The 20,973-nt window shown below is 37.0% G+C and overlaps 1 protein-coding gene across 2 annotated transcripts in view; it reads left to right on the forward strand.

Moving 5' to 3' along the window:
• The first annotated feature begins 3,096 nt into the window (after positions 1–3,096).
• Positions 3,097–20,973, forward strand: part of ZPLD1 (zona pellucida like domain containing 1) — a 31,523-nt gene continuing 13,646 nt past the window's right edge. The window contains exons 1-4 of one of the 2 annotated variants that reach the window (XM_010720487.4): positions 3,097–4,331; positions 4,422–4,537; positions 14,481–14,594; positions 19,564–19,784. In XM_010720487.4, the coding sequence (XP_010718789.1) occupies positions 14,489–14,594; positions 19,564–19,784 (327 nt within the window). In that variant the 5' untranslated portion in view covers positions 3,097–4,331; positions 4,422–4,537; positions 14,481–14,488. The remainder of the gene's footprint in view (positions 4,332–4,421; positions 4,538–14,480; positions 14,595–19,563; positions 19,785–20,973) is intronic. The other variant, XM_085238968.1, reaches the window with a different exon arrangement.

Here is a 20,973-nt window from a genome sequence, read left to right on the forward strand (position 1 = left end):
TCTCCTGCAGTACTGGTTCTTTTCAAACCTCTTTCCTTGCAGCTACAGCAGGTATTGACTGCATATTGTAAGAACAGTATGAGATGCTACACTGTGTTAACTGGATTCTGAAATACACCCGATCTTTTAGGAAAGAATCATAGAATAAATAAGGTTGGAAAGACCTCTAAAATTATCTAGTCCAACCATCAACCCATCCCTGCCATACCTATTAACCATGTCCTTCAGTGCTATGTCTACACAGTTCTTGAACACTAATGGATGGTGACTCCACCACCTCCCTGGGCAACCTGTTCCAATACCTCACATTCTTTCTGAGAAGAGACTTTTTCTAATATCCAACCTGCACTTCCCCTGGCACAACTTGAGGCCCTTTCTCTTGCCATATCAATAGAAAAGGGGTAGTAGTGCAAATCTTTTATGTGAAGGGGCTTAATATGGACATAATTCTGAGGAGTGGTTAGAAAAGTGAAAGCGTGAAGTTTTTAAAAAGCAAATAAATTAAATATGAGAGAAAAAGCAGTAGGGGAAGAGGCAGGAGATGTTTGTAGGGCTCTGCAACTTAGTCATAAGGAGAGCAGGAAGTAACATTGTAGATATGTTTGGAAAAGAGGCAGATAAGAGGGGATGTAATATATAATGGTTATTTGTTGAGAAGAATTCCATCAAAACACCTCCAAATGTAGGTCTATGTATGCCAATACATATCCCAAATATAAGCCAATTTGTATTTTTTGTTGTCTTTTGTTTCTCCTGTTTAACAAATTAACTATCTAGTTGGGCTTTGTGGAAATTCTTATTAATGTTGAAGTTGATATTGATGTAAATCTGTCAAAAGAAAATCTAGGATATCTCCAAAACTCTACAGAAGGGAATAATTGTGGTACAAGTAGCGGAGGAGAAGATTCTTCCTTTGGCTGATTAGGAATAATATTCTTATTTACTTTTCTAAGAGAAATGTAAGTCTAGCAGACTCAGTATTTATATCATGGGCCAAAAGCAGTTTAGCTTGCATATAAGCTGGTTAAGAATCTTTGGATTTCCCCTTCTGATTTGATTTTTTTTTCTTTTGAGTTATTTTTTCCATTCATTTGTATCCATTCTGTCTCCCTGTGTGTATTTAGGTATCAGCAACAAATTCTGGGTGAGTGGGAACTTTCTGCATCCTGAAGGAGAGGGTGGGAGAAATGGCTTTACTTATTTGTTGTATCTGTCTACATGAAAAGAGAAAGCTCCTGAGATGCTTTAGTCCTTCAGATCCTTTACTTGAGTCACTAAAACTTGCAATCAGATTGTGTCCTGAAATTCTCTAAAATCATTGCTTAGAAAAAACAGCTGTTATAATCTAAAAAAAAAAAACAAAAAACAAAAAAACAAACTCAGATAGCGTGACAGGCAAAGGAATTTATGGAAAGAAGACAGATTTTGAATTTTTAAAATAATATGTTTGGATAGTTATTCTTTGTTTTTCACTTGATATATTCATACTGCTGTTGTCTTATATCTGTTCTGACCAGAATGACTGTTTGAAATCATGCTGAAAAAAAAAACTTGTAAAATTGTTAAATATTTTACAGAGCAAAAGCCATTTTTCTACAAATAAATTGTGTAAGTTCAGAGAATTGAATGGTTTGGGGCACATCCTTTCGCATCCCTAATGGTGAATTACTTAGGCTTGTTTTATTTTGCTTCATGTTAATGAATACAAGGATTTCTTTTTATTTTTAAAGAGTAGAGAACATTATGTAGCAGTGGAATTACTAAATGCCATTATTTATAGAAAATTTGAAACAACTTGGGATTTTATGTGTACATGTAGCATATCCTTCAAATTGCTTATGGTATTGTGTGATAGCAGTGAAGTGCTATTTCTAGAAAGCACAGAGATTTGTTCTCTGCTTCCTTTAAATATGTGTCAACTAATTACTGTCTGAACACATTGTAGCTGTGTTCCTTCTTACCTGTTCTAATGGATTGAGGGTAAAGCTACTGCAATCCTAAACTGTGTGAGCTGTCTGGGAATGAGATAACACAGATAACTGTACTTTCATCTCACCATATGCTTCTCAGTCAGCAGTAACTTTAGTAGAGGTGTAAAATGATGGACTGCCTAGCTGACAGACCTTAGAAGACTTACGACCTGCCAGGATGAAGGCTGGTCTTGCAGGCTTTCCTGAACTGTGTTGCCCAGACAACTTTCAACCTATTTCTGCTTGGAGGGGGATGTGTTTGCTCCAGCCAAGCTGCTCCTGCAGCTGATGGGGAGAATTAAGTCTCCCGAAAGTGTGTAGCCATGATTCCTCAGAGTGCATAGCTGCTGAAATGGCTAGTTTTTGGTGTGAGCTAAAGTTGTAAGGACCTATCTTGCTGCTTAGTGCATTCAAACTAGAAGAGCTAACAGTGAGATTGGATATAAGGAAGAGGTTTTTTACAATAAGGGTGACGAGGCTCTGGACCAGATTGCCCAGAGAGATGGTGAATGCCCCATCCCTGGAGACATTCATGGTCAGGCTGGATGGGGCTCTAAGCAACCTGATCTAGCTGTAGGTGTCCCTGTTAGTTGTGGAGAAGTTGGGCTAGATGGCCTTTAAGGGTCCCTTCCAACTCAAATGGTTATATGATTCTATGAAAAACATACTCTGCAGCAAGAGAAAGGAGAGGTGAGAGCTGTGATGTTGAGGAAGGACTTGATTATGTGCGTGTCTGTATGGAAGGAAGCAGTACAAACTTTGCAGAAGTTGTACTTGCTGCCACTGGAAATGGAGGGAAATTGCCTACAATGTCTTAACATGATTTGATGTTTTTTAATAAACTCATCTGAAGGCTATAAGGCAGGGGATAACTTTTGATTTTATAGGCGTCTTTAACTGAGATTCCTGCTTTGGAAACCTACTCAAGGGTAAGACCATGCTTTAACACTCTTGTTTGTGAAATTGATATTATATTGAGATATTTCAATGTGTTCTTGTGATTTGAGGTATCAAACCTGTCTAAACACTTAATATGAAGTAAAGGTCTTGTCATTGCTTCATTTCCCTTTGTTTATCTTTTTATTAATCCAAGGCAACCCTAGTCCTTGTATTATTATAATCCTATAGTATTGTACTATTCATATTGAAGGGCTGGATTTAGTTTCTTGAGCCCCCACCCAACCATTAATGTCATAGGATACGTGTCTGAAAATAGGATTAGAAACTTACAAGTATAAAAAGCCTTTTGATGTCTGATGACTTCAGAGTATATTATAAATGATTGTTTCTGGAGCAAAACTGCTGGAAGAGGCAAAAGCTCTGTATGCCTGCATCTGGAGCAGCCAGGGATGATCCACCATTCCCATGGGTACAGAACACATGGCTTATATATGTGGGAGCTTGTTGTTGAAACCTGCTTTGCTGCTTTCCTTTTTCGTTTACTTGATAGAGCAAGCCTATGAGGTGGGAAGGTCAGCATTTTGGGCCACCAGGTTGCTGCTCATCCAGACTGGCCGGGGTCGCTGTGGATGTACTTAGCAGCACTGATTTCTATGAGCAGCTAGTGTAAGTGAAGACATGGCAAAGGCCAGGCTTCACTGTTCGTGCTCTGCCCCAACAAATCCAGGCACCTCAAAGCTTTCTCTGGGATGCCAAAGCCTACAGACTACAGTTTTACCTGCCCCAAGGCATACTGAAAGTTTACAGGCATAGATGGCTGTCACAAAAACTAAAGGGAGAAGGTGAAAAGAGGCAGGAGAGAGAAAAAATCTAATGCAACAAAAGGGAGTGAAACATCTCCCCTCTGCCCCCTCTAAGGCCCGAGGATCAGGGAGTAGATGTTATGAAGCAGGTTTAGTTTCTAGCAGCTTGATCTTGCCTTTGTATGCAGTTGGCTTTGTGTGCATTGATGTCCTGTTGGTAATTATCATTCTGTTGTCACCTGTATTCACAGTGACACCCCCATATCACATTTTCATCACAGCGTGAAATGTCGCTCTTTTTGCTTTTGTTTTGTGGGTACTATGAATTTAGCCCAGAACTGAAAAAACTAGACACTTCTCACAACACACAACGGGGCATTGATAACCATGCAGCTTAGTTACTGATCCTATCTCAGTGCTTCCATCTGTCTCCTTCCTCCCACCCCTCTTTTTAAGCAAACAAGGTTTTCCCTCAACAAGCTGATGACAGAATAATTTCTTCACATTGATTGTTTGCCCCACTTGGACCTCTGGAGATCTTCGTACAAGTAGAGAGAAGTAGATCAAAAGGCTGCAAGAAAAAAGAGGCAGAGGATTGAAAAAAGGCACCATAAAGATCCTGCTCAGATTTCAGCGTGGTGATGAACAGACTTGTAAGGTATTCTGAGACCTGTCAAATTTTCCCATCTAAAATCCAGACCTATTTTTAAAAGAATTTTCATAATGAGTGTCTCTTTTCCCCCTCCAGCAGGCTCAGAATGCTTTCTGAAAAGTTCTGCAGGATAGAGAAGTTGAACACTTGATCACATGCAGGAGTACAGGATAGATGGAGTACAGCTGACTCAACAGCTTCAGGGGATTTGGGTAAGTGCCCACTATGTCAGCCAACTAGAACTTGCTAAAATATTGCAAAATTTCAGATTATTTTTTATTTTAAAAAGTTATCATTTTAACACTTGTTTAACAAATTTAAACTCACTAGAAAATTTCAGAGGGAGTTGGTTGGGGAAGAACTATGTAGGGAATGGATAATGAAAACAGAAAGGCAAATTATCATCCAGCTGGGAAAAGAGGTGTTATTTTTTTTTTTTCTCAACTTAGATTTTAACTAAAGGTACCCAGACCAGACCCACATCATTAATATGAGGGGAGGAAGGTTATACGCCTTTGAGTTACCAATGTGTGTCAAACCCATTCGTTTTGCTTTCAGGAGGAAAACAATAAATTTCTTGAGGGAGATGATGTTATCCAACTTGTGGTGTCAGTCTGCCTGTTCCCACAATCATTGCATTGATGGAAGAAAATTTTGATAAGCGAGACTTCTTATCTGTCTCCCTCCACAGTATAATGACATGGGTTTGCTGATTGGAAATGACATTGTCTGCAGTAACAAAGCTGGCTGGATGTGATAATTGCACCACCTTTCATTATTTTTTTTTAAAAAGTATTAATAATGACAATATACTCATGAGTGAAGATAGTGGGGATTTGAAATCAAGTCTTTAGTTAAGCTGATGAACTGATACAGTCCAAATTGACATAGTTATTCTAATTGCTGTGTGCACTGTGAGAGGAAATTCTAGTATCATCCTAGAGCAGCAGCAGAAGAAACTGTTTAACCTACTTGTGGTCTTTTGATCAAAGAATGTTTTTTTTATCAGTGCGTGATGTTTTGTTTTCTTTTAGCTCGGTCTTGAGCAATATCCCTCAGGCTTGTTTTAGAGGCTGGCTTAAAAATTACTTCAAGCCGTGCAATAAGTCCAAAATGGCTATAAGAGAGACTTGAAACATGGTAAAAGAAATATTCATAAGCACATCTTTTTTTATTTCATAGTAAAATAAAATAGCTTCTCTCTTTCTGTTTAAATGTAATACTTGGAACATTGCGAGCGCTCTCTGATTTCACACATTTATGAAGCCTGTGGGTTTTTGTACTTGTTTAGGCCAAGATATCAACAGTGTTATTTACCCCATATTTGTTTAACTTTTAAGGATTAGATAAGATTGTCCAATTCTACAGTGGCATTCTATAACTTTACTGCTTAATTTCTATTCCTAAAAGTCAGGAAATTGAAGTCAATTTGATAGCATAAACTGTTGGTGCTTTTTGTCAGTGAAGTCTTATTTTAATGGTAACTTTTCAAACTGCAAACAGATGGCTGCACTATAATCTACTTGCCAGTGACATCAAGCATTATTTACTGAAGATTTATATTTATATTGCTCTCTTCAAAAGCGTAAAAAGAGTAATTAAGGAGAATGATACTCATTTAGATCTTCATCTGCCCACGTGACTGCAAGGCTCTAGGGGCATGCTATAGGATTAGAACTGTCTCATCGCTGTATTGGTGTTTTTGAATCCAGACGATAGTTAGAGGCAACTGAAGGCCATTACCATGTGACGAGTCTTTAGTGGCCTATATCAAATGATTTGATAGTCTCTGTAAATTTGCTTGCTGATGGAATCCTCATAATGATCAGTGATGTGAAAAAGAAATCAGTAGGTTGAATGTGCTTGTGCTGAATATCTTTAAACATAGAAACAACCTATTCATTCCAGGCTTTAGGGATGGTCCCTGTCTGCCCATATAGAGGACTACATAACCATTGCTTTTGTTTGTCTAAGATGATCCTGGACTTGCTTTAGTCTCTTACTGTTTTTCAAATTGCAATATCTCTACTAAAAGTGAAAGACGAACACAATGTGGAACAGGTGCAAGAGAACAAAATCAAACCATTTTTCTACGTAGTCAGTGTAGTTAGCCAATGACTCAAAATTCTGTTCTCATTGCATTCATCGCAGATACTTCTGCATGTTGTAGTCAGTCCATAGGTAGGTGCTATTAGTTATGTGATTAAAACTTGTTTTGTAAGTTCCCAGTTTTCAAAAAAGACAGGGATCTCTTGGAAAGAGTCCAGCGGAGGGCCACAAAGATGGTGAAGGGCCTGGAGCATCTCCCCTGAGAAGAAAGGCTAAGTGAACTGGGTCTGTTTAGCCTTGAGAAAAGAAGACTGAGAGGGGACCTGATCCAGGTTTATAAATATCTGAGGAGTGGCGGCCATAGTGGTGAGGCCAGTCTCTTTTCAGTGGTACGTGGAGACAGGACGAGGGGAAACGGACATCAGCTGCAGCACAGGAAGTTTCGCACGAATGTGCGTAAGAACTTCTTCACGGTGAGGGTGACGGAGCACTGGAACAGGCTGCCCAGGGAGGTTGTGGAGTCTCCTTCTCTGGAGATATTCAAGTCTCGCTTGGACGCCTACCTGTGCGACCTGGTGTAGGGAACCTGCTTTGGCAGGGGGGTTGGTCTCGATGATCTCTAGAGGTCCCTTCCAACCCCTACAATTCTGTGATTCTGTAATCAGTTTTAACTGTTAACTATAGAGTTCTTCTTCTCTTTACTATAATATTCTGTGACCAAGCTGAGAAATACAAAATGATTTTCACTTTATGATGCAAGTCAGATATGCAGTGACTATAATAGGAAGTCTGTTTTCAGTTGGTTTAAATTCTTGGCTTTTTGTGTTGAACCCACCAAATTTGCATGAAGAATCTAAGCTCTAACTTCAGATTAATGAAATACACAGCAAAACATCAAATTATAAATTTAAATAATGAAAAGGAGATCTTGCTTTGTCAAGGATTTCCAGATTTGGAATAAAATGATCTTTTCAGTTCACTACAATAGTCTATTCTGAATTCTATTCTGAATTTACTTTTTTTTTTTTCTCAGTCTGACCCATTTTTCTGGTTATGTAGTAGACAATGTGAAATCAGAGAAGAATTTTTCCAAAACTCTTTAATTCTAGTCCAAAGATTTGACAATAGATCACTTCCTTCAGTCCTGTTTTCTTCTAAAATCTGAGCTCAGTGCCAACATTGCACAATTCATAGCCCATAGAAAACCATAGTAATTCCTGTAAGTTGGAAGGGCAGCACAGAAATCTGTCTTTCTTGTGTGACTGAGAGATGCAGTTGATTTTGGTGGTTTTTTGTTTGTTGGTTGGTTTGGGTTTTTTTTTTGTATTTTTTTATCTGAAATTTAAATTCATTTATGTTCTTACATTTTATTGAATCAAACATTTCAAACAGAAATTTGAATAATTTTATTGGCTTATCTATCTGGTACATAATGTTTTGATACTTTCTTTGTATGATATAATACATATGATTATTGCTATAACACTAATGTTCTCAAATGCCTTAGGATGTCAATATAAATATGTGGGAGAGGTTTAGCAATGTTTTCTGTGAAATGCAGCAAGTTCTAAATCACTTATTCGGATCATTTCCGTGGGAGGAAAAAAAAAACACCAAATATTCTGTCAATACTTAAATAAAATTGAACTGATCACTAAGTATAACTACAGTAAAAATAATATAGAATGGCATGAAGGAAAGGTAGCCATTCCATTTGAGGAATATCAGTATTTCAGTCATGGATTTAGGAAACAACTAGAATAACTGTTGTACTGTTGTTTAGCACAGAGTAACAGGTAAACTGCTTGCATCATGATTTTAACTATCTTAAGCGGAGAGTTTAAATATATATAGACTGTCAGGATCTATGACTTGTTCAAACATATCTTTTTAAAGTGCTTTAAAGATTGTTTCACTTCTAGTTTGTTATCTCCTTGGAAGGTATTGTGTTATTTTGTACAAATGCATTGGAAATATTTCATATGGTTGTACTATTCATTTGATCACTATTTCTCTTTTTACTTTGTAAATAAGCAGTCAATTTCTTTTCAGAACAGAATAATAATAAAAAAACCTCAGTGCATTCAAGGATTTGTCATAACAGCAAGTTCACAAAAGATAATCTGAGCTGTGTCTTTAGGAACCAGATCTAGATTTTCAGCCTCTTGGTGTTCAGAAGGGCTTAGAATGGTTATATCACTTCAGTTCAGAAGAAAGCTATGTATTACTTCTTCATTAATACTTAATGGTCTTGAATTTCCATTGCCTATGTAGCATGCTGGTCCAAATTTGATAGCTTTCTGAAATGACCATCTTCCAGATTAAATTCTAGGAATTTTGGTATGGATTACTTTTGTGGAAAATAATGTCTATCTCTTTAAAAAAAAAAACAACCAAAAACATTATTAGTTTAAGTGAAAGAAGTTGTTGTAGAGGGACTAGTTAAAAAAACAAACAAACAAACAAACAAACAAACCAAAAAGTTTAGAATAAAACCAAAAATTTGATTTATTTTTCTTTATTAAGAAAAAAAGGTCCCTCTCAAATTTGTTTCCAGTCTCACTTTCTTTGGACACCTTAGGCAACTGATTAATTCTGCAAATATCTTGGCATTTGAGATTTTGTCTATGATTTGTTCTTTATCAAGTACAGTTCTTGTTTGGTTTAGTTGGTGCTCTGAGCTTTGACCCAATATTAATTACAAAGCTCATATAGTATAGAGACAATCCAGGATTTCTGTTTTATATCTCAAGAATAGAGTCTAAACGTATGACTAGAAAATGTGCATAAATCATTTTTGGGGCCAAATAATTGACACTGAAAGTAACTATATGCCTAAGTACACCTGTACATTTCATGCATCGTCTTTCCTGCATAGTCCACCACTGCTGTTTGTATTCTGAATAGTCAGTAGAGAGATCAGCTTGCCTATTTAAAACAAAATTATTTTCCCATTCTGTTGAGAAAAGAAAAATCAGATGCATTTTTTTTACATTCTGATGAAGCGATTTCTAGTGTTCTTAGTTTTATTATTTCCTTGTATGTGTTGTCATTATTATGCTTGTATTCCTGTGCTCAGTACCTTTAAATGCTATAATTTTGGGAACATCCAATCTCTTTTGCAGGTTTATGACTGTCATCAGCTTTGTTTTGAATAGAAGATACTAATCAGTGTGTGTGTGTGTGTGTGTGTGTGTGTATATGTTACGTATGTGTGCATCTCTGTACATGTATTTTCACCTTCGCAGCTTTTGCATGATGTCAGAAATAGCATGGTAATGGGATCTGAAGTCTGAAGCATTCATAAGAAAAGAAACTGTGTTTTTCAAAGTCTTGACACCAAAGATTATTCGCTAGCAGACGGAAATATTAAAGATGAAACCTGTTCCTAAAAAGTTTCTTGCATCTCAGGCGCCCATTTTTTTTCTGTTACTATTAGGAAGAAAACAAACAAAAACAAATAAAAAAACACAAAACCCAGGAATTACACCATTTGGTACCCTTGTCTTCAAAACAGATACTGTAAAGATCCAAGTCCTGTTTTATCTGCATCAGAAGAGCCAAAGATGCAAAGAAGGTGATGACAGAGGTTGCATGGTCTGGATAATCTGTCACAATGGGATGTAGGAACTGAATGAGAAAGTTCAGCTGAAGGGCTGGGTGCAGAGAGTTATTATTCTGGATTTGTTTATCACATTGCTTTTAAGTGCAAATGGTCTGGTGTATGTCTGGAAGGAAAGCAGTTCTGAAAGCTCCGATGGAGGTACAGCTAACACACAACTCCAGCACAGATGCAGAAGCAAGGTAAACAGTGACACAGACATGAACCAAAAGGAGCTATTTTGTCATGAAATTACTGTAAGAAGTAGCATTCACTGAACAATATCATGATTACTTCAAAACATTTTAAAGTAAAACCTACATTTTTCTATTCTATTACTTGCAGAGACCTAATGTATGTTGCTAGAGAGCCTTTAGTCTGTTAATAGATCTATATGAAAACACTTGTAAATGGAACACTTATTCTGCTAGTTTTATTATGCACAAGTCAAGATACATAAATATCACTGTATTATTTTGTAGCATTGCCACTCCACAAATGGAAAATGAAGAACAAGCATCAGATTATAAGCAGTTCTTATAAAATATAGGATGAATATTTGAAATGAAAATTAAGCTCAAAAGTCAAAATTAGCTCACAAGTGAATTTAAATAAAAACGAAGGACTGAGCCAGTAGTGAATGCTGCTCAAAATGGAAAATTATTGAAGATCATTTAAAAATGAGAGGATGAGAGAACGAGCAAATTGAGTGTCAGGTAATAAAAGAAGGAATTTAGGTTAGTCACTTCTGTTCCACAGTATTTCTAAGCTGAGTACAGAATGGCTTTCATTTAAATTGCAAACATCTTTACTTTGAAATTTGGTGTGGGTTTTCTGACATGGCAACATTTGTGAAATCAGGGACAAGGGCTTTGTAGAATAATAACAATTAAGTTGAGGGATGCATGTTGCAACTGTTACCTCTTTGTACTCTTCAATGACATGCAGCACAGAACAGCAAAACCTGCAGATATGACTTGGTGCTGGATATACAAACAAATTCAGTTGCACAGAAATTCATACCCTGTCTACTTCAGCATTCTGAAAATTTGGTGGATTGGAACCCAAGTATATTGAGCTGTTTTTCCACTGAGTTGGTTGTTTTAGAAATCTAAATGACGTACAGTCTCTGAAATGATTAATTAACCATGTTTGATAGGTCTTCAAATCTCTGTCTCTTTGTCTGTACTCATCCTTTAGATCTGTTCTACTATGAATGCTTGAGATGGCTGCCGTGTGAACTTCTTTGGTATACGTGGAAGTCCTGTACACAGAGCTTTCCTCCATCTCCAAATTAATGGAAAGAACTGTTCGCTTGATAAATAGAATATATGAAATCTTGTTTGGAAGATATCCTTTGGTATAGGAGCAGAAACTAAATTAAATTATTTGCGTGACTTTGAAAGTATTTTTTTCCCTTGATTTGGGCATTTCAGTGAGTCCAAACACTACATTGAGTGTCATAAACAAACAGTAAATCATGTAAACATCAAAAGATTTTCAAAGATGCTCAGCAGAGAAAATGGAGAATGAAGGTTGAAGAAAACAAAAGAGTACTTTATTTACATTGGTGAAACCTGGAGTGAAGGAAGACATTTCTTGTGCAGTTTATGTCTATGGAATCATGAAAATGTCTTTTAAGAGACAAATATATTTGTTTCTGGACCACAAAGCACTTTTTTTTTTTTTTTGGAAAACCATGAAATGCTGTAATCTTCAAAAATGGCCAAAGGAACTCCATTCCATGTTAAAGAGCAAGGGGGGAAAAAAGCAAATGTATATCTTTACTATCTTTCTTATGAGCATGTTGATTTCTGGGTTATAAATCACCTACTCCTGAGGCTTGAATTTTACCTTCCTTTTGTTCTATGTGGATATTTCATCATATTTATGTGGATATTTCATTTTATAGGCATATACAGACAAGTGCCATTTTGATGACATAACTGGATGAAATATTAAGCAGTGTCTGTATGGTTGGTGGTTGGAACTTGATGATCGGGGTCCTTTCCAACCCAAGCCATTCAATGATTCTGTGGTACAAATCTTTTAGATTGGATGACTTGTACAATTGTTTGGCTAAGATTTTAGCATTTTTTAATGAGAAGTTGCTGGAAATATTTTAAAAGCAAGTTGGGAAGGAGTGGTTGCCTTGATCCTTACAATGGTAAATGAATAGATGAAGTTGGCCTCTCAGGGTATTTTCTAGCCCTGCAAATCTCTTGCAAGATATAATAAAATAATGCACATTCTTAACTTATTTAACTGAGAGCAGGAGTCATCCCAATTGTGCTGCAGATCTGCATGCTAATCCATATGCAGATCAGTCAGTAGTTGGAGAGCAAGAAGAACATTATTGGTTGTGTTAAAATCTGACTTGCTCTGAATGCGGCTAGAGAACTAATGCTATAAATACTTAATGTCTTAATTCAGTTTTGGTCTTTAGCAATCATCTCTCCTCCCTCTGAAGCACAGCAACAGAAATTAAGTTTAATAATTAACATTTTAGAATTTATCTGAAGGTCTGCTTTTCATCTAAAATAATAGTTACAGCTTTGCCAGTGTGATTTCTCATTAAATTCTTTTCAAACTTTTTTTTTTTTGGTAGCAAAAAAATATTGTAGTAGTTAGGAAATTGAAGTCAGACTTAGATCTTTGTAAATTGCCCTTGATTTATCAGAAACTAGCTCAATTACAAGGCAACAGAAAGAGACATTTTATCCAAATCACAGTTGTACAAGCAGAAGTAAGGCTCCAATATACTGGAGAAAAGTCAGTTTTCCACAGTAAAAAATGTTCACAAAATAAAGGTTGAATTTTCTTGATGCCAAAAAAAAAACCAACCACCATCAAAACCCGAAACACCCTATTTCTCACGGAGAGTAACGGATAAGGTAAGGAGATCATGAAACTGTAAAGGTTTCATAGCAACCCAGTTAAGAATTTTATTTTCTTTGTTCTCACTTTTTTTTTTTTGTTGTCAGCCTTAGCTGTAAGTGCTGTCAACTTCCATAGGAGTCTAATTGAAAAAAAGATGAAAGGATCAAAGAATTGTTTTATTTAGAATTTTTATCCACTTGAGACTAAAGGAAGGTTGCATTGTTGCTATAGGTGACACTTGGATCAGGAAGATGAGCAGAAGACACACAGCACAGCTGCTTTTGGAGAGGATGGCAAAAGTTGAATCTGACTTATTAAGAATAGAATAGCTTCAGTTGGCTGGGAACTACAAAGATAAAGTCCAAGTATCAATATGGGTGCCTAGCAGGAACTTGGTGCTGCCAATTCTGTTTTAATCCCAGGTACTTACAGGCAGAATTGAGTAGGAGTGAATGACTGGACTCATCTGGTGTCACTGGGATATTCCTTTATTTTCTTCATGTAGTGCGTGGCTCATGCTTTGTTCTAGTTGGCTTGTTTGCTGCCGAGGAGCATTTGGGAATGCTCTGTGAGGGTCCCCATCTCTCAACACAAGGCTTTAAACCCCACACTCCTGTACATTCATGACTGATCTTGATAAAAAAAGCAGGAGTTTGTCCCAAACGTTCTCCCCATGTGCTGTAGCTAGCTTCTTCCAAGGCTGCATGAAAGTGTGCTGTGTTTGTGAATATTGCTTCTCTTCTCAGAGAAATGTGATGATCAGCATCTTTTGCTGTCATGTTAGAGGTAGCAAACCACCTAAATCTCTCAGAATTGCCTAGTCCCTTTGTGGGAAAACAGAGTATTGCTTCAGATTAGCAGAGGTTTTTCTGTTCATAAAATAAATAAAAGAAAAAGTAAAGCAATTCATGGACAAATCCCTGGTATTCTGAGATATTTTTGATGAATATGTGAATCAGATATTTATTGATTGTTCTAAATATTGTAAGTATGACACCTTGGAGAATTCTTCCTAGGAAGAATAATTATTCAAGACATTAAAAATTTATGTGTTCTGACCTTCTAGACTGGTTGCCAGGTATGATTCAAGTAGATGTAATTTCTATGCCAACTCCTTACCTGAGCTCAATTCAATTGCATGCATGCTTCAAAGAACAGATTTTTGGCAATTAGATGTGGACTGATTTTATTCCAGGGCCTTGAGCCTGAGAACTGCTCAAAAAGACATTTATCTGTATAGTTTTCAAGGACGTGGCTGAAATAAAACGTTGTTCTGCTTAATTCATCTTTCTCAATGGACTTTTACACTGAAATTTAAAAAAAAAAAAAAGCTGCTAATGTTCAATTGCATAAGCACTCTCCTAGTCTATCAATAAATTTTAGGGGACTTTTTCCCCTTTTCTTTCTTTTATACCTTCCATGAGCATTTCTTTGCTGCAAGTTGTGATTAAAAGCTCAGAAACAGAAATGGGCCCAGCTGCCCGTGGCCTCTTTCTCATATGGTTGTGAGCTTTATCCACGATTCCTTTGCTGGAGGCCATCACCTCCCGAGTGGTAAGTGTCTGCAGTAAGCATCTTCAACGCAACGAGCAGATGTGTGTAATAACCACCTAATGTTTTGCTAGGTTTTGCAATGGAACAGGTATGGTTACTGCTCCTGCTGACGATTAAAGTGCTTTCGGTGACTGCTCAGTTCAACGGCTACAACTGTGATGCTAACCTCCATAGCAGGTTTCCTGGTAAGTGTTTAATAGACTTTTTTTTCTAAATGGCTTCTTTACTGTCTTGGTTCAAAGCAGCGCTTATTTTTAAATACAGAGCTTTAAATCTGTCTGGGACCTACGGGTAGGGCTTCACATTAAGTGAATATTAACTACCTCAATGACAATGAAACTCCTATAATGTTACACTTTACACTCTTCTTAATTGCACGCTGGGTCAAATCCAGCCTAGTATTAATGAATACAACTACCTTCACATCAGTGGGGTTTGACCTGCTTTTGCCAGAGCTCTGTCCCGTTCAAGAAATTCACCAGAAGTCATGTTGTTTGAAATGCTCTTTACAGGTTTAAGAGTCTGAAACTTCTAACTGGGTTTTCTTTCAAGTTTTATCCAAGTGAGGCAATTATGTCCTTTTAATGAAATACAGAAATAGATACGTATTTTTCAGCAAAAATGAAGTTGATGGCAAAATTCAGTGCCTCACTTCACCATTAAGCTCTTGCCTGAAGGCAGGTGAAGCTGTGCGATGCGTCTACAGATGATCTATATTCATGCCTCGAGAAAATAGGGACTAAGTTTTTCTAGGGACATCAGATGTCCAAAACTGTTAATGCACTGAGAAACAGATATATATATCAGAATTTACTCAGCTAAAGAATGTTGTTAGTCTTTTACATGGTTTATTTTTCTTGCCTCCATTGGTTCTTGGTCAGAATAATAGTAATGAAGGGCTTATTCTGACTGATTCGCATCTTGTGTTCCTGTGGTAGTGATGGAATCAAACAGTAAAGTGATGAACTCTCAGAATTATGTTATAATACTCTTTGTTTGTTTGTTTGTTTTCTTCTTTTTTTTCTTCTAAATAAAAATAGTTCTGATTCTTCTTCAGGAAAGATCAGTTTTATTGAATCATCTGTTTTCACTGTTTCCTATTACTACCACACTTCTAGGTGCTTTGCTGATATAAAAGACCACCAATGTTTTTGAATCTTTTCTCCCTTGATTGATGTGAATATGAAAAATAGAGAAATACAGGACATGCAAAAAGGATAAAATATATTTTGTTCATTCCTGGCAAAAATCACCATTAAGCTGAGTTTTTCACAAACTATTTCCATATTTCTATTCTTAGAGTTTTACAGGCTTGACTAAAAAGTGTGGGTTAACTGTGCCCACCTATCTCAGATCTACCTTTCATCGTTGTCCTTTTTTTTTTTTTTTTTTTTTTTTTTTTTTTCCATTTCAGACTTCTTAGGAGGGTTGCAGCCACTAGAGGGAAGCTTAGATTCTTCTTTCTGTGCTTCGTGAAAACTTCTCTGGTCGCCTTTTGTACTAACCCCATGCCATGGTTTTATATTTGCTGTGTGATACCCACAAAATGAATCCAGCTCTTACTGAGGGTATTTAGGGATTACTTACAGTTCTGTCTCATACTAATGGCTATATCAGATTCCATACCTGCTGAATACCAGAGACTCGGGCACATTTGTTTAGGTTACGAGCAAACATTATTATTATTTTAAGTAAATTCTAATCATGCCACACTGTCCATAGCACGTGAGAGCTGAGTCCTGCTTGTTCCTGTTTGTGATCTCAAGCAGTAGAAACTCAAAGGCTGAAATTTAATCAATGGTCTTAGTGCTGATTTTGAGAGCTAAGAAGGAAAAATAATTTTGCTTATGTTAGCATTCAGGTATAAGGGAAGAATGAGGGGTCAGAACGAAGAACGTGTCAAACAAGTGTCTTTTGAGGCTGAGATATTTCCCTGCAGAGCTAGGTTGTGGGTAGGATTTTCTTCCCCGTTCTTTATTTGTTCCTTGTAAGAGGCATTTGTTTTTGTCAGCTGAAATTCCAAATACAAGGTGACAGTGGACTTTCTAGCTGAGGTCTGTGGTGTGCAGATACCTCAGAAGCCATTGATTTTTTTTTTTTTGAAGTTGTTTGCTCTTTTATTTAATGCTGAGAGGAACAGAAGTTTAGGAAGCTTGTCTTCAGCAAAGATGAGAAATTAAGCCTTCCTAAGGACCCTCGGAGCTCATCCATTTTTCATTTGTTTGTGCTTTTATCGTTCACTGCTTAGATGACTTTTGCATAGGGATGGTGCTGCATAAACAGGGTGATAAATAATCAGACAGGACTTTTTTTTTTTCCTGCAGTTTGCCGGTTTGTTTTACAGCATAAGCGTGCAATAATCAGTAGGGCTGTAGACAAAAACGTAGTTGGTTGATCAAAAATTCAGTGACTTTTTGTACTTAAAGGCAGATGTGTTCTTGAGTGTGGAACAAGGTCAAATCCTGCTGTCCTTCAGAAAGCTGCCTGAAGAAAGAAGCTTAAGTTCTGCATTGTAGTGGAGCATAGCTTTTAGAAGGCTTTTGGAGTATACAGCCATGTTAGTGCAGCTGTCTTCAGATGGAAATGCACAGTTCTGATTCAGGGCTCTTGCTGAAAGTACTTACTGAAACTTTGTAAAACTAGTTCATCTCCAGAATGTGCTGCTGCTATTTCACACACTCTTGCGCATTTTAATTCACCTCTGAAGCTGTGACTTAATCAAAGAAGAGGCTTCTGCAGAAAAGCTGGTTTGGGGCTATAAATATCCACGCTTCTTCTGGTGGAATGACTTCTGCCAGCAGTTTTCTGGCAAGTTCTTGTCTTCCACACATTTTCACTGTCAGCTCCATTGCAAGTCTTGGTGGTATGGATGGACACCAGGCAGAAGTGGGCACTGGAGCTATCAACATTTGGCCCATGCCGCCATAAGTCCATCCTTGACTCAAGATGGTCTCTGTTACTGTAGTTAACACTGTACCCCATGGGTTGTGCTGTTTTGCACGTGACATTCTTGTAAGTACTCTTGCCTATGGCAAGCTGATGTAGTTTGAGTCAGAGGCCAAGTGCTTTGCCTATACACAACAGCAATAGAGGCCATTGTATTGAAGGCCCCATCAAGTCTCAGCTGGGTGACCTTACCTCCAAGCCGTCACAACTATCTTTGTCAGAAAACTAGAATCTTTTACCACAGGAATGCAACTATTTTTGTCTCAACATACATATATAGGAGTAATATTTAACTTTCTAAATTCACAAAAAATTTGCTAGATGTTTAGCATCTAAAGGGGCATTAGATCTGTTTGTATTTAGTTTCAGAATTGCTTCTAAACAAACGCTGTGCTTTTTGAATTGCAGAATGGACAGATTTAATAACAATGTGTCCTTGAAAAGCAGTTAGCAAAAAGGTTCAGTTTAGGAAAGCAGCTTATCCTCCTTTATAGTGCAAAAGTGGCTATTGTACCGTATGGTCCTATTTCCATTAGTGTCAAATGAGAATTTTGCAAGTTATAAAGGTACCATAACAGGAAAAATAACACCCTGCTTTTAAAAAGGCTTGAAGTGAGTTATAAAATTAAGTGAGCTATTTTATATTATATCCTGCAATTTATTACAATCAGTGAATTGCTCTGAATAAGTGAAGAAGCATATCCTTTGCTATTTACGTTTTTTTGTATTGTCCCCTCCACCTTAGTATACCTATTAGCTGAATTACAACATTCCTCTAGCAGTGAATACCATAACATGCTTCTTGATCTTTGTACATTATGTTAGTGAAAATACGTACATGTACAAACCAGGAGAATATCACACCACATCACTTCTACTTATGTTTTGCCTCCAGTACCTTTCTGCCCAAATTTACACCCAGCCAGTAGCGTTTATCACCGCATTAGTTCAGGTCAGAGTTTAGCCTGTTATTTTCTGCACTTGATTGTTTTGGCTTTAAAGCCACCATTACAGCTGTCTAAATTAAACTGTTTGTGCTCCTGTACCATGGGGGAAGAGCTAGTTCATTATAATGGAGATTTCATTTCCTCTCTGTTTTGTCAGCTCAGTGAAACAATTCATTTCAGCAGGCTTAATGGCATAGTATTGACTGAAGTTGTTCTGCAATTTTTAATAGCCCTTAATGTTTAAGCAGGTGTAATAAATGTGTAGTTCTATAAACGAGTAATGACTGTGTTTAACATGATGCAGTACACCTTTTGCAGAGCACGTAAGGAAAAAAAAAAAAGAAACCCCAAAAAATGCCCTCCATTGTCTAAAGGCAAGAAGAGCTTGTAGAAAAGTTATGTAACAGCTTTGGGTTTCTCCACCCGAAGAAACCGTCCCTCATCCCTATAATCTCACCCGATGCTTTGCTATTCAAATGCCTAAAAATCCTCAGTATATTCAAATTAAATAAATACTCATTCATCCAAGAAGGACTTTCATAGAATCGCTAACGTTGGAAAGACTACTAATATCATCTAGTCCAACCATCAACTCATCAGTACTTTGCTGCTGTTCAAAAACTGATTAGTTATAACTGGTGCCATGTTCTAAGCAATCTACCTTCTTTCATATTGTAATAATGTACCGAATGAAAGATTGCAAGACTCTCTGTGGTTTTATTCATTGTCTGCTGCACAGCCTGAGACTGTGGTCTGCTACAAAGTAGACTCCAGACGGCCTCAGATGTACCCCACTTCCATGCCAGCTGCCATCTGGAATGGATTGAGGGGCAAAGCTTCCCTCCCAAGTTTTCTTAAAAGTGCTGGGAATTTACTGTTTCAGAAGAGGGCTGTTTAATCAAACTCCAGATATTTAACCACTTTTCCAATCCTTTGCAGTGCTTCAACTTACGAATGTGCTACTAAATGACTTGCTGGTGAAGATTGGAATAGTGGTTCTGCTGCATGGTGGACACTACATTTACTGCATTAATCTTTTTTTTTTTTTTTTCTTTAGTGAAGCTGTAGATTCAGATATACTTGTTTTTCAGAACAATGCTCTTCTGCTCTTTATATTCCATTATTTTGCTGTGACAGAGGTCTAAAGATTGATTTAATAGGAATTTATAACAGCAGACAAATTGGTGCAATAATTATATGCTGTTTAGTTTAAATACAATTTTTTTTTTATAATATCTTTTACTATTTTTTTTCCTTGCAGCTGAACGAGATATCAATGTTTTCTGTGGAGTACAGACGATTACTATGAAGATAAATTTTTGCACAGTTCTTTTCTCTGGTTATTCTGAAACAGATCTGGCACTGAATGGGAAGCATGGGGATGCTCACTGCAGGGGGTTTATCAATAACAACACCTTTCCAGCAGTGGTCATTTTTATCATCAATCTGAGTACTTTGGAATCCTGTGGAAACACTTTAGTGGTAAGATGAAATCAAAGTGAAATTGTAGCATGGCTGTTTATGCATAGGGTCAAGTGAATTGCCTGACAGCATTACATCTTTTATGGATAATGTTTGCATTGTCTTTCCCAGTGAGCAATATAATGCATACATCAAAGGAAACCAGAGAAAGCTGGAAATGTATCTTGATTTCTAACCAGAAAGTGTGATGGGACACATTTGCCCTCTGATTAGATGGTACATTTCACATAGTAATTTTTTTTTCACTGAAAAAGATGTTTTCACAAGGCATTCTTAAAACCTTTGAACATATTTTGTTTTCCTGAAACTTTTCAAATAACTTCTTGTGGAATAAAAGGAAAATATTTTTAAGAGGATGAGAGTTATAGTCTGGGTGCTTCTGAGATCTGGTGTGAAAGGGCTTGTTGATTGATCCTGTATATACTGTGATAAGGTAGGGCCTTCAGGCTGAATGTTGCAGGGGAAATAATCTGGCTAGAGGACTCAGCCCTATGAGGCAGGAAGCTCACAGCAGGCACCTCTACAAGTAGTGCTCTCATGGCATTCACCTCCTTGTAGGATCTCATCTCTGTGGAACTATCTGGCAACAAACTAAGGTTTTCAAGCACACTTGGAATATTACACTGGAACAAACAAAAATTCAACAAACACCCACAAAATGAATGGCAATTACCTATGTGCTCAAATTTTATATGTGTATATATATAAAGTATACATATATACATATTTATATATTTTATATATGTATGTATATATATATATAAATCAAGATGTGGGCCTGAAGATCAGATTTGTATGTTCAGCTCAGGTCTTTTACTTGGTGCAATGTCAATCTGTGCTATGATGTTTTGTCTGACTATGACTTCAGAGCCTACATTTTGTTACTGTTTTGTGCATGAACAATGCATATCCTTATGCAACTAATGATGAAATGTAACCTTTAGCTAGTTTTTCAAACCAGAAATCTTATCCAGGAGCTGACTTCGAACCCTGTTTCCTACCGATATGAATTTCACTCCCTTGAAAAGGAGTTATCTACCAGTGAATGACTGACCAAAAAAAAAAAGTCTTAGACCTTCTAAACCAAGGAAGAGTGAGCTTGCACAAGTTGTGTATGTTGCCCTGTACAAGTCTTCACTGTTTGTATCAAACTCCTATGAGTAAATAACAGAAATGTGTAAAACTGTAT

Source organism: Meleagris gallopavo, chromosome 1, assembly GCF_905368555.1.
Source record: "Meleagris gallopavo chromosome 1, MGAL_WU_HG_1.1, whole genome shotgun sequence".
In the NCBI taxonomy this organism is placed as follows: domain Eukaryota; kingdom Metazoa; phylum Chordata; class Aves; order Galliformes; family Phasianidae; genus Meleagris; species Meleagris gallopavo.